Source organism: Anser cygnoides, chromosome 11 (genome assembly GCF_040182565.1).
Source record: "Anser cygnoides isolate HZ-2024a breed goose chromosome 11, Taihu_goose_T2T_genome, whole genome shotgun sequence".
In the NCBI taxonomy this organism is placed as follows: Eukaryota; Metazoa; Chordata; class Aves; order Anseriformes; family Anatidae; genus Anser; species Anser cygnoides.
This window is the reverse complement of record NC_089883.1, coordinates 16862647-16875888: the sequence shown is the minus strand read 5'-3', so window position 1 is coordinate 16875888 and position 13242 is coordinate 16862647. Positions and strand designations below refer to the sequence as shown.

Genomic DNA, 13242 nt, shown 5'->3' with positions numbered 1-13242 from the left:
AACTATTAGTACTTGATTTAATGTGAAGTAACCCCGTACTAAAACTCCATGTTGGTAGGTTTTTGAGGTTTTGCAAAGCCTTCAAAGGAACCATTGGCTGAGGGTACATAGACTATTATCTGTTACTCAGTGTAACACACCTTAAAAATACATGATATGTATTGTTAGGGGAATGATTATTTAGGGAAATAGGCAAGAACAAATGTTAGTCTGAAATAAGGTAAGGTATGAATTTGCAGTGCTTCCGCTACCTAAAGATTTCCCATGAGCATGCTATATTAGACTTAAGTTATTTTTCCTTTAATGAAATATGATGAGCTGCTTGTCTGCATTGGAAAGAGAATGCATGCGTGGCCATTGTGGGAAGCCAGAAATCTTCCTACTAAGTTCAGCACCTGGCTGATCCAACAGGTAGCTTGTATCTATACTCCCTTCAGATAATTTTGCATTAACTTAGTAATGGCGGTTACTGATATCGTGGCTTTGTAATGCTTGGTGCTCATCAGTTTTCATTTTAACTTCTGGTTGTGTCTCGTGTCTCTATCAGGGTGGAAACTGTAAATTCTGTAGAATAAACAAAATGTAATGTTACTTCATGTAGCCCATATGTGTCAAAGCTTTGTGAGCAAAATACTCTGCCGCACGTTGTTAATCTCCATACGCAGTATTTTACAGAGACAAGCACTTTTGCCTCTGGCTATTCTAGGTGCTTCACAAATCATATATGTGTGTATTAAAAATATATTTTTTTTAAACTACATTAATTATAAACATATTTACTGGGGTTGAAAAAGTCTATTGTGTCTAATGTAAAAATACAGTGTTCCAAAAACTTCTTACTTTCTACAAAAAAAATTCAAAATACGTACAAAAATGTTCGTTCAAGAAAGACTAATTGTCAGAAAAATTCAGGACAGGAATTAACAGGACAAAGTTCATAGGCACAGTATTCCAGGTATGGAGGATAGGCAGGTTTGCAAAATTCCTTTCTTTTTTTCCTTAAGTTAGACTACACAGTAGTGTTGAGTAATGTTTCATCAACAAATTCACATTTTCTAGGCATGTCATGACTATCAAGCCACTGAAAACCATGATCAGAAGAAGTGGTTGAAATGCCAGCAATTAAAACAAAATCCTGTTCTGCTTCTCCAAAATGAAAGTGAGAATGAAATAAAAGCTCGTTTTGCAAATAAGGTTTTATCTGATACAACATTTATGTTTGGAGGACTTCAATTATATTGCAGAGACAGGCTTCTTCTCTGTATTATTAAGTCATTTTTCATACCATATGTAATGTATGCTGTTCCTTTTTACTGTGCTCCTGTGATTAACAAAAATATTTGTCCATATATAGTAGTTCTTTTGCTTTACACGTTTACCTGGTTTTTTTTGCGTGTAGTCGTCATAAAGGTATGTGTAGCCCCAAAAAAGAAGTGAAGGTGGAATTATCAGGTTCTGAAAATGGAGGAATGCTACCTAACTGGTATATTTGCTTTTGGCTAAAGCTCCTAGTGAGTCAACTTTCACAGAGTTACAACTGATGTGAGGCTGTGTCATATTTTGACAGTTCAAAGTGAAAGTGCAAACTACTCCAGCAAAAATGGCTCATTCTGGAATGGCTTATTCTCCCCCAAAACTTTCTTCATCTGCTCTAAGGAAAATGTTGCATATGTGCTTCAGTCTACAAAACAAATGGATATTTGCCCGTAAAAAAGCAGTGCAGTAAGATTCAACAGATGGTTAAAAGAAACCTGAAGCTCACCAAGGTCAAGTTCACCAGGATGGACCTGCAGAAAACTGAAGGAGCTCTTGACGTATGTATTCTGGTACATAAGTTCTTGCTTCACACATTTTGTAAACAGTTAATATGATGAGCTTCATGACAGTATTATGAAGTTACAGAGTCTGAAAGTTCTCACTTCACATCTATGGAAAAGGTGTTCAGTTGAAGTATCTTGCCTGAGGCCAAACAGCTCAATGGCAGAGGCAGAGTTAAGAGAGAGGATTACTACCCTGTGAAATCTGGTGTCACTTCCTTCCAATGTTATTTTGTACAGGACTGCTGCTTTATCAAAAATATATGTAGCAGATATCCTGTGCATGACTTACTGCTATTGGGGGAAATGTGCTGCCGAGTATGACTTAAACGGTGAATTATGATAAACGTTGGATGATGGAGAGAAGTTTTAAAGTCTTCTGCTCATGATCACCTTTACCTGTGTTTTTGTTCATTTAGTTCATTATTGTTGTACTTTGATTAAGGGATGTAAAATAACGTAGTATGAAAATAGATATCACTTAAATATCTTGCATATGATATAGTAAGGCAGTCAGAATGTGGACTTTATGATAGATGAGAAACCTTCTGTTTGGTTGCAGTTGCCCTGAGCTCAGAGGGATGCGTGAGGAAATGGCTTAAAGCAGGCAGACATGTAAAAACATTCTACGTTGACTCTTATAAGTCAGGAAGAGGTTGTGAGTAGTTTCCTCCAACTACCAAGTTCAGTACTTGCCTTTCAGTAATACACATAAAATGCTAGGTGTTATTAGGAAAGAGATTCAGAACAAGCCATAATATCTTGTTATATATGTCACAGCTTAAATCCATATATTGAGTGCCGAGTGCAGTTCCAATTATCTCATTGAAAAAGCATAAGAAAAAGGTGACAGGAATAGTGATAGGTATGATGACTCTTTGTCTTGGATAAGACATCCAATTTTACAGACGACATTACTGGCCTTGAAAAGGTCAATAGGGAATAATTGTTCGTAACTTTTCTTGGCACAAAGTGGCACCAATGAAATGGCACATTTAGAACAAAGGAAGTATATTTTAAGACAGCACATAATAAAGTCGTAGAACCTATTGTAAGGAAGCTTGTTTAACCATTTTTGTGTCTAAGCATCATGCCTACAGTTTTAAAGCATCACTTCGTGCATTGGTTATCAGGAAAACATTACTCTTTACCTGCGTGGGAATTAGCCCATTTCTCAGAAGAATACAGACACCAGTGTAGATGGAGGTTGCATGCAACTCCAGGCTGTGAGGCAATGTATTGTTTTTAAAATGTTTTCTGTCATATTCATACATGCATTTCATAGAGTAAGTAAATAGAAGTATGACCATCTTATGCATCCATGGTTTTTGGTATTACGTTATGAAGTTCACTTCCATTGATGAAATGCATGAATCATTTCTGAAATAGTCAAGACACCAGGAATATAAATGTTTGCATTTTTATCTATAAAATGTTAATGCAGTGCAAATTTCTAAGTTGCACTTTAGATCTTTTTGTGGGGCATTTGTCTGTTTTACCAAATTGTCTAACTAACTAATAGTATTAGTGCTGGAAATTTTTCTGTATATTATTACTTGGATAACAGAATCAGCACCATGTATTTCAAGACAGCGGCTGATTTTTCATTATTCACATTTTTTTCATTCAACTTTTGTAATGCTTCACTAGTTAATAAAGCCTCTGGAGATTTGTTCTGAATCAGAATTGTATCATCTTTTATAAAGTTGTATCATGATTAAATAAACTTGCAGCATGTAAGACTTCTTCAAATGTCATATATATGCTTTTCAATCACATCGGCTGACATACATTCTTGCTAATTATGCGAAGAATAAGAATTTAAAGCAACATGCTACTTGTAACATGTTTAGAATATTGTTGAAAGAGATTGGCCTGAGTATTAAATACTGTTCTAAAGCATAATATAATCTTCAGCGCTTGTTTTTTTGCATTATGATTGACAACCAATTTGAAGCCAATTTAAGCTGTGCGTTAGTGTCACAATTGTGTTAGTTTGGGGAAAATATAACTGTCTTTCAGACTAATTTTTCATGTTTTGTTGTTGTTCAAACTAACAAATGTAAATAGGTGTCAAAAACTCTGTCAGTACTCCTGTTTCCAGTGACGCAGTCTGGGAGGAAGTTGAACCTACTGATCCTAGTTGTGAATGTAAAATAGAAGGTAGAATGCAGGTAGTGATAGGATAAATGTTCTAATGGCATGTGCAGTTTGTAAAAAAGTTATGTAAATAAATACGTTTCCACTGTTAAATTAACGTGCATTCTTAGACTTGTGTTCTATTAAGAACGTTGACAGCATTACAGAAAATTCTGCTGCTGCGATGTGACTGGAAAGGGATGTTGGCAAAAGTTGTTTCCTAATTTTTAGTATAATCCAGTGAATAAGTTTTCAAAATTACACTTTATATTATTTTTCATCAGTTATCAAAAATAGCATTTAGAAACATGAAAATGGAATGAGTGATCAGAATAGGAAAAATAAGTGATAACCATGCTATATTTTTGAACATTTTCGGTATGCCTGGGCTCTCTTAGTCTTCATGATTTCCATGTTACTTATTTATTTGCAGTTGGTGATGCCTTTACAGTTTTTACTAACAATAGGACTTCAAATAACTTGCTTTATAGTGGAAAGCTAATATGACCTGTTAATGTTAGGGATTAAAAATGTTTTATTCTTTCAATATGGAAGTTGTTGTGGTCTTAACACATTATAGGCTATCCCTTGAGAAGGCACAGTGGGAACTGAATTTTCGTTCTCTGCAGACATGTACAGTGGAGTATTTAATTAAATGTGCATGTTAGAACTGCAGTGCTTAAAAGCTCATTCTTGATACACTGGGCATATTTGTATTTTAAGCAGTTTTCAGAAACATAATATTTCTGGAATAATTAAGTGGGATAATTCTATGCCAAATTTTAAATTGCTTTCTTTAGCTAATGCCTATCTTAGAGTATCCCTTACAGTGTTTAGTGAAACACTTTTCATCAGGTTGGTAATGCAGAAACAATTAAGGCTTATCAGAGTACCTGTGGTAATTAAACGTTTTTCTTCTTCTGATTGGGCTCATCTTATCTAGTAATCCTAGTTGTTTACTGAGAAGGTAGTGTTAAAAGCGAGTTTACAGAGAAATGCATATATTTATTATAGATTAATTGATACGTTCTCCAGGTTCACACACAAGTTTGGCAAGTTTAAAGAAAAAAGGGGGGGGAGGGCAGACTGACATGGTCTTTCATATCCAGGCTGCTGAAGAAGGGTGGAAGGGGACAGTGCTGTCTGTATTCAGCGTTCAAGGTGACATTTTTTATAGGCTTTAATTTGTGAAGACAGATTTGTATTTTCAGGATCTGAAAAAGTACTAAAATGCATTTTCTCTTCTTCCCACTCATTAGGTGTACTCTGTTATTAGTGTATTTATGTGGTGTTAATAGAGGCAACGTCTTAAAGGAGTTTTGGTTTGATTTAATATTGGTTTTGTTGCAGGTGTGTTAGAACTGTCTTGGTTTTTTTTCTTTTTGATTTATTGAAACATTATAAAGATAAATCAAATGCATTTTGTGTAATCTTGTTATATATTTCTTAGATAAGAAGGAAAGTTTAATGAATCTGGAAAGAGTTCTGTTACAAAATTCTCTCTCTGGTTTTTGTTTATTCACCAAGTTGCTACATGGGTAATACTGAAGCTCACGTGAACGTTGTTACAGCAATTCCCTTATCAGTGAAGTCCAAAATTAAATAGTAGCCTGTTAGGATAGCATGATTAGGTCTATTCTGTAGCATTTTAGTCACTTCTCCCATAGTTCTTCTGAATAATGTTTGATAAGGTATTTAATCCGATTATTTTCCATTAAACGTTGAACTGTATTTTTTTCATTTTTGCAGTAGTGGAGGATAATAGCTAAAAAAATATATATATATATACACACACATCAGCAGAAACTGAGTAAATTTAGTCTAATAAAGTTCAAATTAATCCCAGCTATTTCACATTTTGGTTTAACTTTGGAAAATTTAAATGTGGAAACTAGACACATGAATTTTAATTTAATGAAAAATGCATATCTAACTTCATCTCAAGTGTTTCGTAACATAGTGTTGACTTTCCGTCATAATTCATGACAACTGTTCCTTCAAGGGGTTGCAGGTATTTTTGTCTTTACTGCTGTACTTGTGCTAATATCAGAAAAGAATGATTCGTGATAAAAACATTGAGCACACTGTACTTTTTGATGCCTGTTAAGGTGGTAATCAATATTTTTATGCCTCCTTTTCTCTCTCGTGGCTTCCAGCGTGGCTGTGAACTTCACCTCAAAAGCTGTGATAATAGCATGTCAGGATGTCAGAGTTTTCTCTTCTAACTGTATGGCCAGCCCAGCTGTGGTAATGCCTTGTCTGGGATATTGAGAAGCAAGGCATGAAACTGCAAAACAGGGAAGACTGGTGTGAGAGAGGGTTCCGGTGTTCGGTATGTGACTATGTCATCAGTGACTGTCGTGGTCTAATGCAACTTCTGTACACGATGGGAGAGTTGCAGTGAAGAGCAGAAAGGAGAAGAGCTTGTTGCATGGTTTTGGCTGAGTTCTGGATCCTCCTCTCATCTTCGCATGTGACAAGAGGATGAGGTCACGTTGGAAATGCCAGTAGAGTTTTCATTGTTAATGAATGCTGATACGGCAAAAATACTCCAGGAAAACCTGATGCAGGTTATGAACCTTGTTCTATCAGCTGTGATGCTTGGAAGAATACACAGCTGGCAACAAAAATTGGTAACACGACTTGTGTCCTTCAAATAATAGTGTAGAGATTAGAGTCTTTTGGGGGGGAATTATACACAATCCTGATGACTTTATCTGGAATTTATATGTGTAGCAAAAGGACTGGATTTCATCAGCCTTAGCCTCACACCATGTGTTTTTCATTTTCCTGTGATCCTACCCGAGTCAATCAATATAAAATTACAGGATGTTCACCTTTTGTTACTTTGCTGGTTGATGAAATGCAAAAGCTTTATCTGAACTGCACTTCTCAGAGCAAAGGTATCTGAAGTTTTCTTTTTGTACTTTCTCTTTTTTTTTTTTTTTTTAATTATAGAAATGTCTATTTGCACACCTGGCCACTGTTTCCTGAAAGGCAATCAGGACTTCTTCAAAGATGTCAATTTTCAGGAACTTGTGTATAGTTTATAAGAGGAATATGATGTAATCAATAATGTTGATTTTTTTTTTTCCAGGAGAATTTGTAGTATGAGGCTAGCATCTGAAATACTGGCAACATAAAAAATAATATAAAAAAGATATATATATCCTGTTGTTATTAAAAGTTTCATGAACTGTTCAAAGCAATTTGCAGTTAAGGGCCTAGACCAAGTACCCTGTGTATTTAAATAAATAAGCTGAATATTCAGAAAACAGATTTTAGGGGAATACTTCTAGGAGACACAAATATGTATTTATTTCAAAAGCACGTGAATAGCAGTTAAAAGCTTATCACAAGGATCTAGAAGTTTGCCATTAATAGTTTGTTGTTATTATCTCTTTTCTTCTATTTTACTAACAAATAACAGAGAAGATTAGTAGCACAGGTGAAACTAAGCCTATATATTATTTTATTTTGCCAAAATGTTCTTGGTGCCTAATAGCTTTGCAATACCAGCTGATCAGTATTATCAGAAACTAAAGCCTTTGAGTTAAGTCCAGATTTACAGTACTCTAAATCATAGCTGTTTGCTTTCAATCTGAAAGATGATTAAATATTAGAAATGCTTATATTAAAGGAACTTAATAAGTCATTTTGCTATTCATGTATGTGTCATAGCAGGGCACATAGTAATAACAAGTACTTATTCATTATTAAGGGCTATTTTCTGTGATCTAGATTAGCTTTACCTATTGCTCAGATATAAATGATCAAGTATCTAATTGAAGGTTCTAGTCTAGTTTCATATTTACTTCCTGTGGTTACCATTGTGTGACCAAGTATAAGAAGAAAAAAGTCAGAATGGAAATCAAAAATCAAGATACTTTTAAAGGATAGTCTAGATAAAATGGTACTTTATCCTAGAGAGATGCTGTAAAGCAGTACAAATTAACCTGAACAGAAAAATCAATATGAATGCATATAGTACAGAAAACAGAATCCATGGAGTTGTACATCAGCAGACAAAGGAGAGAAGTCAGTTTTAAACTAGTTTTTAAATTACTATGTTGAGAATACCACCTTTTACTAAACTTGAGATGTACAAAGCGCTGTATTAATGATACATTCTTTTTGTTTAATTTTGAAAAATGAGCACTGGTAGTACTTTTGTATTTGGGTTAAAGAGAAAGAACATAGTTCTTGCAGTGAACATCATTTAGAAAGCTGGATTTCTGTTAGGATAACAGCCCCTAAAACAGGAGAACTGAGATGAGTGAAGAATCGTGTTTGGTGTGTTTGTAAGCTAAATATTTTTAAAACTGTCACCCTATCATGGATATTATTTTCTTGCCTGTAGTAGCAAAAGTGAATAAAACTAATGGGTTACAATGATTAAAAATACAAAAATTATAAAATAAGATGATATATCAAATTTTGAGTCTTCAAGGTATTCGCTACTGCAAATTTTATGCTACTAATGTGGGATGACTGTTTCTCTGTGTATGTCACAGTGTATAAACAGAGACGGATGTTATCTAGTTGCCTGTTATTATATGGTAGCAATATGTATTGTATTCTAGAAGCTTTGTCTTTGACAGTGATTTGACACAGATTCTTCTTCATACGCACAGTATAAGAGTACTCGATTGTAAAAATAAAATACTTGAAGTAAATCTTGTTTTCATTCAAAATAGGCAATGAAGATATAACTTCATCAACCCTTAAGTGCATTAATTGTGAATTATCCTGTTAAGTAGGGCTTAGGTTGCTGAAGAGGGCAATGATTTGAGTTCTTGTTCTTCACTTGAAAAACACGGAAAAAAATCCAACCATTTTTGGGTCAAAGACTGCCAAAAGTATTAGTAGCATATGCATTTGTTGGAAACTAACATCTTGTGAGAACAGTGATCAGAAAGCTTGTGCAACTATGGATTTGTGCACAGGGGAAAAAAAAATTCCTAACATTTATTTTTACTAATTTCAGATAACTGAATAGGAGTCTAAGTGTTACATGGCAATGTGAGCACTGAATATTTAAGAAGGCCCCGTACTGAGTACATTTGTTCTTGTACCCTTCCTGCTTGTGCCTTTCAATTTCCCTGCATATTGAGTTCCCCACATACTGAGGTTTATGTCTGCTCATACTGGGCTAGTGTTTTTTGTGTTTAAAGCAATAAAATGATAGTTAAGCTGGTGCAATCAAGTTAATGATTGTTTTTACATATTTTGAAAAGAGGGGGAAGGAGTCATTAACACAATGGGTAGTTGATATGGTAGATGTTGTTTGAATTGCAGTTGTTTAAAAAACAAGTACTTACATATTGAGAATCTTATTCACTTTTTTCCAGTTTTCACAAACTCATGATTTATGATATTCACAGATCCTTTTCCTCTTTAAGATATTCATTTTCTCATCAAAAAGGAATTAAATTGTTTTAAGACTACTTTTGATTATAAAAATAATTTTTGCAAATCATGCTAATTAATAAAAATAAATTTTCATGATATGTGACAAATGTAGGAGATAAATGGATTATTTTGAAGTGGCTGAAGGGAAATAAATGATAGTCAAATCTACTTTTGCTGCTTCTTATAGTATGAAAATCAGGATGTTTTAAGATTAAATAATATTCTACTTTCTTCTTCAGATTATATAAAATCCATGTAATCATCCATGTAATTGTATGCTAGGATGGAAGTTCTTGAACGTATAAATAATTATTTTTTTCTGCTTCCCTCCTGCAGTGAATAATCAATAGGCTTTTTTTTTTGTTGTTTTTTGTTTTGTTTTATTTTCTTCCAGATAACCTTTTTCATGCTGCTGTCTGCAGTGTGCGTAATGCTGAACTTGGCTGGTTCCATTCTCTCGTGTCAGAATGCTCAGCTGGTAAAGTCCCTGGAAGGATGTCAGTTGGTGAGTAATAAAAAACAAGTCTCTACTAAAAAAGGGCAATAGATTTTTTCATTTGTTTGCATTTTATACACACATTGCTTCAATTTCCAAACAGTACGCATTTCATAGAGCCATCTATAGCCCTTACGTGATAAATCGTGTTGGGAAAAGTTTGAGAATTAGAGTGCTAGCATATTTACAATATCGTGTCACTTAAAAGACTTGCTTCTTAGCATTATGTTGGAAACAGAATAGGTGAAATACAGACCACACCAAAGCAGTGCAGTGATTACCATTTGATGTTAGCAGTGTCAGGATTTCATCCAGTGTCTACTTCCACAGCCAATGTATTTCATAGACGTGCTGATAGTAATGTTTTAGTATGCGTACATTTTTTTGGCCAACCTAAAGCAATTCTTTTATAATTTCTAATGCAAATGTATGTTAAATAAAATACAGAATTAAAACAAAAATTTACAATGATATGGCATGCTCTGAATTGTTAAAAAGGTATGGTATACCTAAGTTCTTTATGTTTTTATTTTGGGAGGAGTGTGCATATATGCTGAACTCTAAAATAGTTTCTGATTTCAACTAACAAACAAGTCTATAGAACTAAACTCCTGCTGAAAATCTCTAATATAAAGTGAATAGTAAAACAATGATTACTTTCTTTGTCATAAATTGAGGAGACAAATGATATTAAGTTGTAAGAATGACAAATGGGCTCAAGAATGTTTATGGACATGCATCAGTGCTCTTTTTAGTGTAATCTAGCTGACAGTAGATCAATCGCAGTATCTAAACTGCATGAGTCCGCATTCACAGAATTCGTTAAGTATTAGGGATACATGAGCATTTGCCTGTATTGGCTTGTGTCCTTTGGGCACGCCCCAAAAAGTTGATTTGAATGATAAAGAGAAAAGTAATTTTCACCTCTAATATCACCACAAAATGCTTCTGCACCTCTTTTTTTTTTTTTTCAGCCATTGTTTTCCCCTTTCTTTCTGTCTAATAAAATCCTTCAGGCATCCATTTGAACACAATGTATTCAATAAAAATAAGTAAAAATAATACAATTTCAGCAAATATTTAGAAAGGCATATGAAAAAGGCAGAACAGAAAATCATTTGGGTGTAACCTGTCACATGCCTTCATCTTGTTTAGTCAGTTTTTAAGCCTGTGTTCCTATCACCCATCCTGTTTCGAAAGGGTATGTCTGCAACTCCATAAATGAGCGAAGCTTTCTATGGTGTTTGTGATTTCCAGCTGTGATTAGGGTAAAGAAAGGCTTTGCAGAACCAGATGGGTACAGCCCATATATATATACACACATATGCACACACACACACACATATATATATATAACAATTTTTTTTTGGCTGAAGGGGTCCATCTGAACTTGCGTAGAATCGTTCAACTCCAAGCCGACATGGGTTTGACAGATGTCCAGTAAGTTGTGTGAATAGACTTCAAAGAGCAAATTCCATACCAGATGGAGAGGAATTCACGTATCAAGGAGAGTGCTGTTTGTGCTGCTGTGGCTTAGTGCATGCAAGCACGGGTCCTGCTCATTGCATATGCCTGCTTTTCTAGTTCTTTTAGGCAGCTGTCTACAAACAGGGCTAGGCATGACTCTGACTCTCTTGGACTGCTGGTTGTTCCAGCTGCGGCAATGCACTGACCATGCACACCAGCTAACCAGTTAAATGCACAGGTCTTCAAAACAAAGCGGGTTGGAATGTATTCACTGGTGCTCAGTGATAAGGTGGTGTTCAGTGATGATTCCAAGCTTATCACCATTTAATTTCTAAATTATATTTTAATTATAGCACTTCAGAAGTATTCAAGTACAGGTGAGTGTTTGGGGAAAAGTAGCAAAATGCTGTGATAATTACTTCCTTTATTATGAAAAATTGATTAGTCCTTCTCTGTGCTGAATTTGAATGTTGTTACTTCTATTGCTAATGCCTGAAGAACAGGCTTCTGCTCATTCCAGTTTGTTTCTTTAAGAGGCTTCCAGTGACAGTCATTTTCTGTCCAAGTGTTTAAGGGGAGTACACTTAACCATAGGATAGCTACCGTTCAGATCAGTGGGAGAGTTTATTGTACGTAAAGAGAATGTATGAAGTATTTGTTTATTACCAGCTTGAAGGAGACGCTGTTGTGCTATTTCATCTCTTTAGTGCACGATTGTTTTATAGGGCATACATGTCAAAACTTTATGCTCTTACTTGACATGTTTTAATTCAAGATACAGCACAGGAGATCCAAGATGATGGAGTGTGTAATCTTGGAACAGGGGTTTAACCCAAGTTTTCTGGTGACTTTGAGAGTATTTAGAAATATACAGCTTTTATGCTTAATACTTTTTTTTTCTCTTGCTTTATTCTGAAATAGAAGAAACTGTTGTTTAACAATTTGGCAGAGGAGGGGAAGAAAGTTTATATATATACAGAGAGAGAGTTACTTGCTATTTTTTTGAGATGAGCAGGCATTTGCAATGTGTAGTATTTGTCAACATCCTTTATGGAATAAAATTGGGTTAATGAGAATCAAAAAGGCGGCATTGCAAGGACAGAAAATTGAAATAAGTTCTGCTTAATTAGCACATCTGTAGACAAAGAAGGCACTAGCTCCAACCAGTGGGTAAATGCTTACAACCGAGAAAAAAAAATACCAGAGTCAATAGGAAGTCTTTAGTATTAAATGTTCTCTTCAGTGCTCTCTGTTCTGATTATGAACCCTGTGTCTCTGATTCAAATTTGGTCAGGATCACAGCCTCTATGTGAAGTCTGCTGCTGTAGAAGTAAGCAGTGACTGAGTTCTGCAAACAGCTGAATTCTTGGATTATTGATAAAAACAAAAATGACTAAATTTATTTCAGATAAGGTTGATTTTCTTTTCTTTTTTCAACCTTTTTGAAAGAATTGTGTTCTAGTTATACGTGATGATTTCCACTTTGGAATTTAATGCGATTTCAAAACATTCTAGATTCAGTGATTTTCATTATTTGATCTGAATTTTCAAGTAGCCTTGGAATTTTCTGTGTGTTTTCCTCTCTCTTCCCTCATTTGTTTTGCCTTCCCTTGTCCTGTGCTAATAAGCAGTCAGGGAACGGAGTGGTATCAAACAAGTGCTTTCAGTGGGTAGGCAGAGAGACAGTTGGAAAGTGGATGGAAGTAGGCTTTGCCTTTGGGTAGGGATTCTGGGATTAGGAGGTGTAGTGGGTGGGCACGTAAGGACTTCATCAGAAGGCCCCATGTGTACCCTTGTGGAAGAATTCAAGGGAAACCTTTGCTTCTTTCTCCAGGCTAATGGAATATTATCACTCAAGCAAGCATTTTGCAAATAGTCCATTTTTTCCAAAGCTGGTGCACTCAGCTACTG

General features: G+C 34.9%; 1 protein-coding gene across 14 annotated transcripts in view; it reads left to right on the top strand.

Annotated features, from left to right (window-relative positions):
* The window catches only part of ENTREP2 (endosomal transmembrane epsin interactor 2), a 157612-nt gene that overhangs the window by 67560 nt on the left and 76810 nt on the right, over positions 1–13242 (top strand). For 12 of the 14 annotated variants that reach the window (XR_010834270.1, XR_010834269.1, XM_067003950.1 and 9 more), the window contains one exon: positions 9763–9873. The exons of the other annotated variants lie outside the window; for them this stretch is intronic. Coding sequence is in view for 10 of the 12 variants with exons in the window: in XM_067003950.1 (XP_066860051.1) it covers positions 9763–9873 (111 nt within the window). In the remaining 2 variants the exon portion in view is untranslated. The remainder of the gene's footprint in view (positions 1–9762; positions 9874–13242) is intronic. 14 annotated transcript variants of the gene reach the window in all.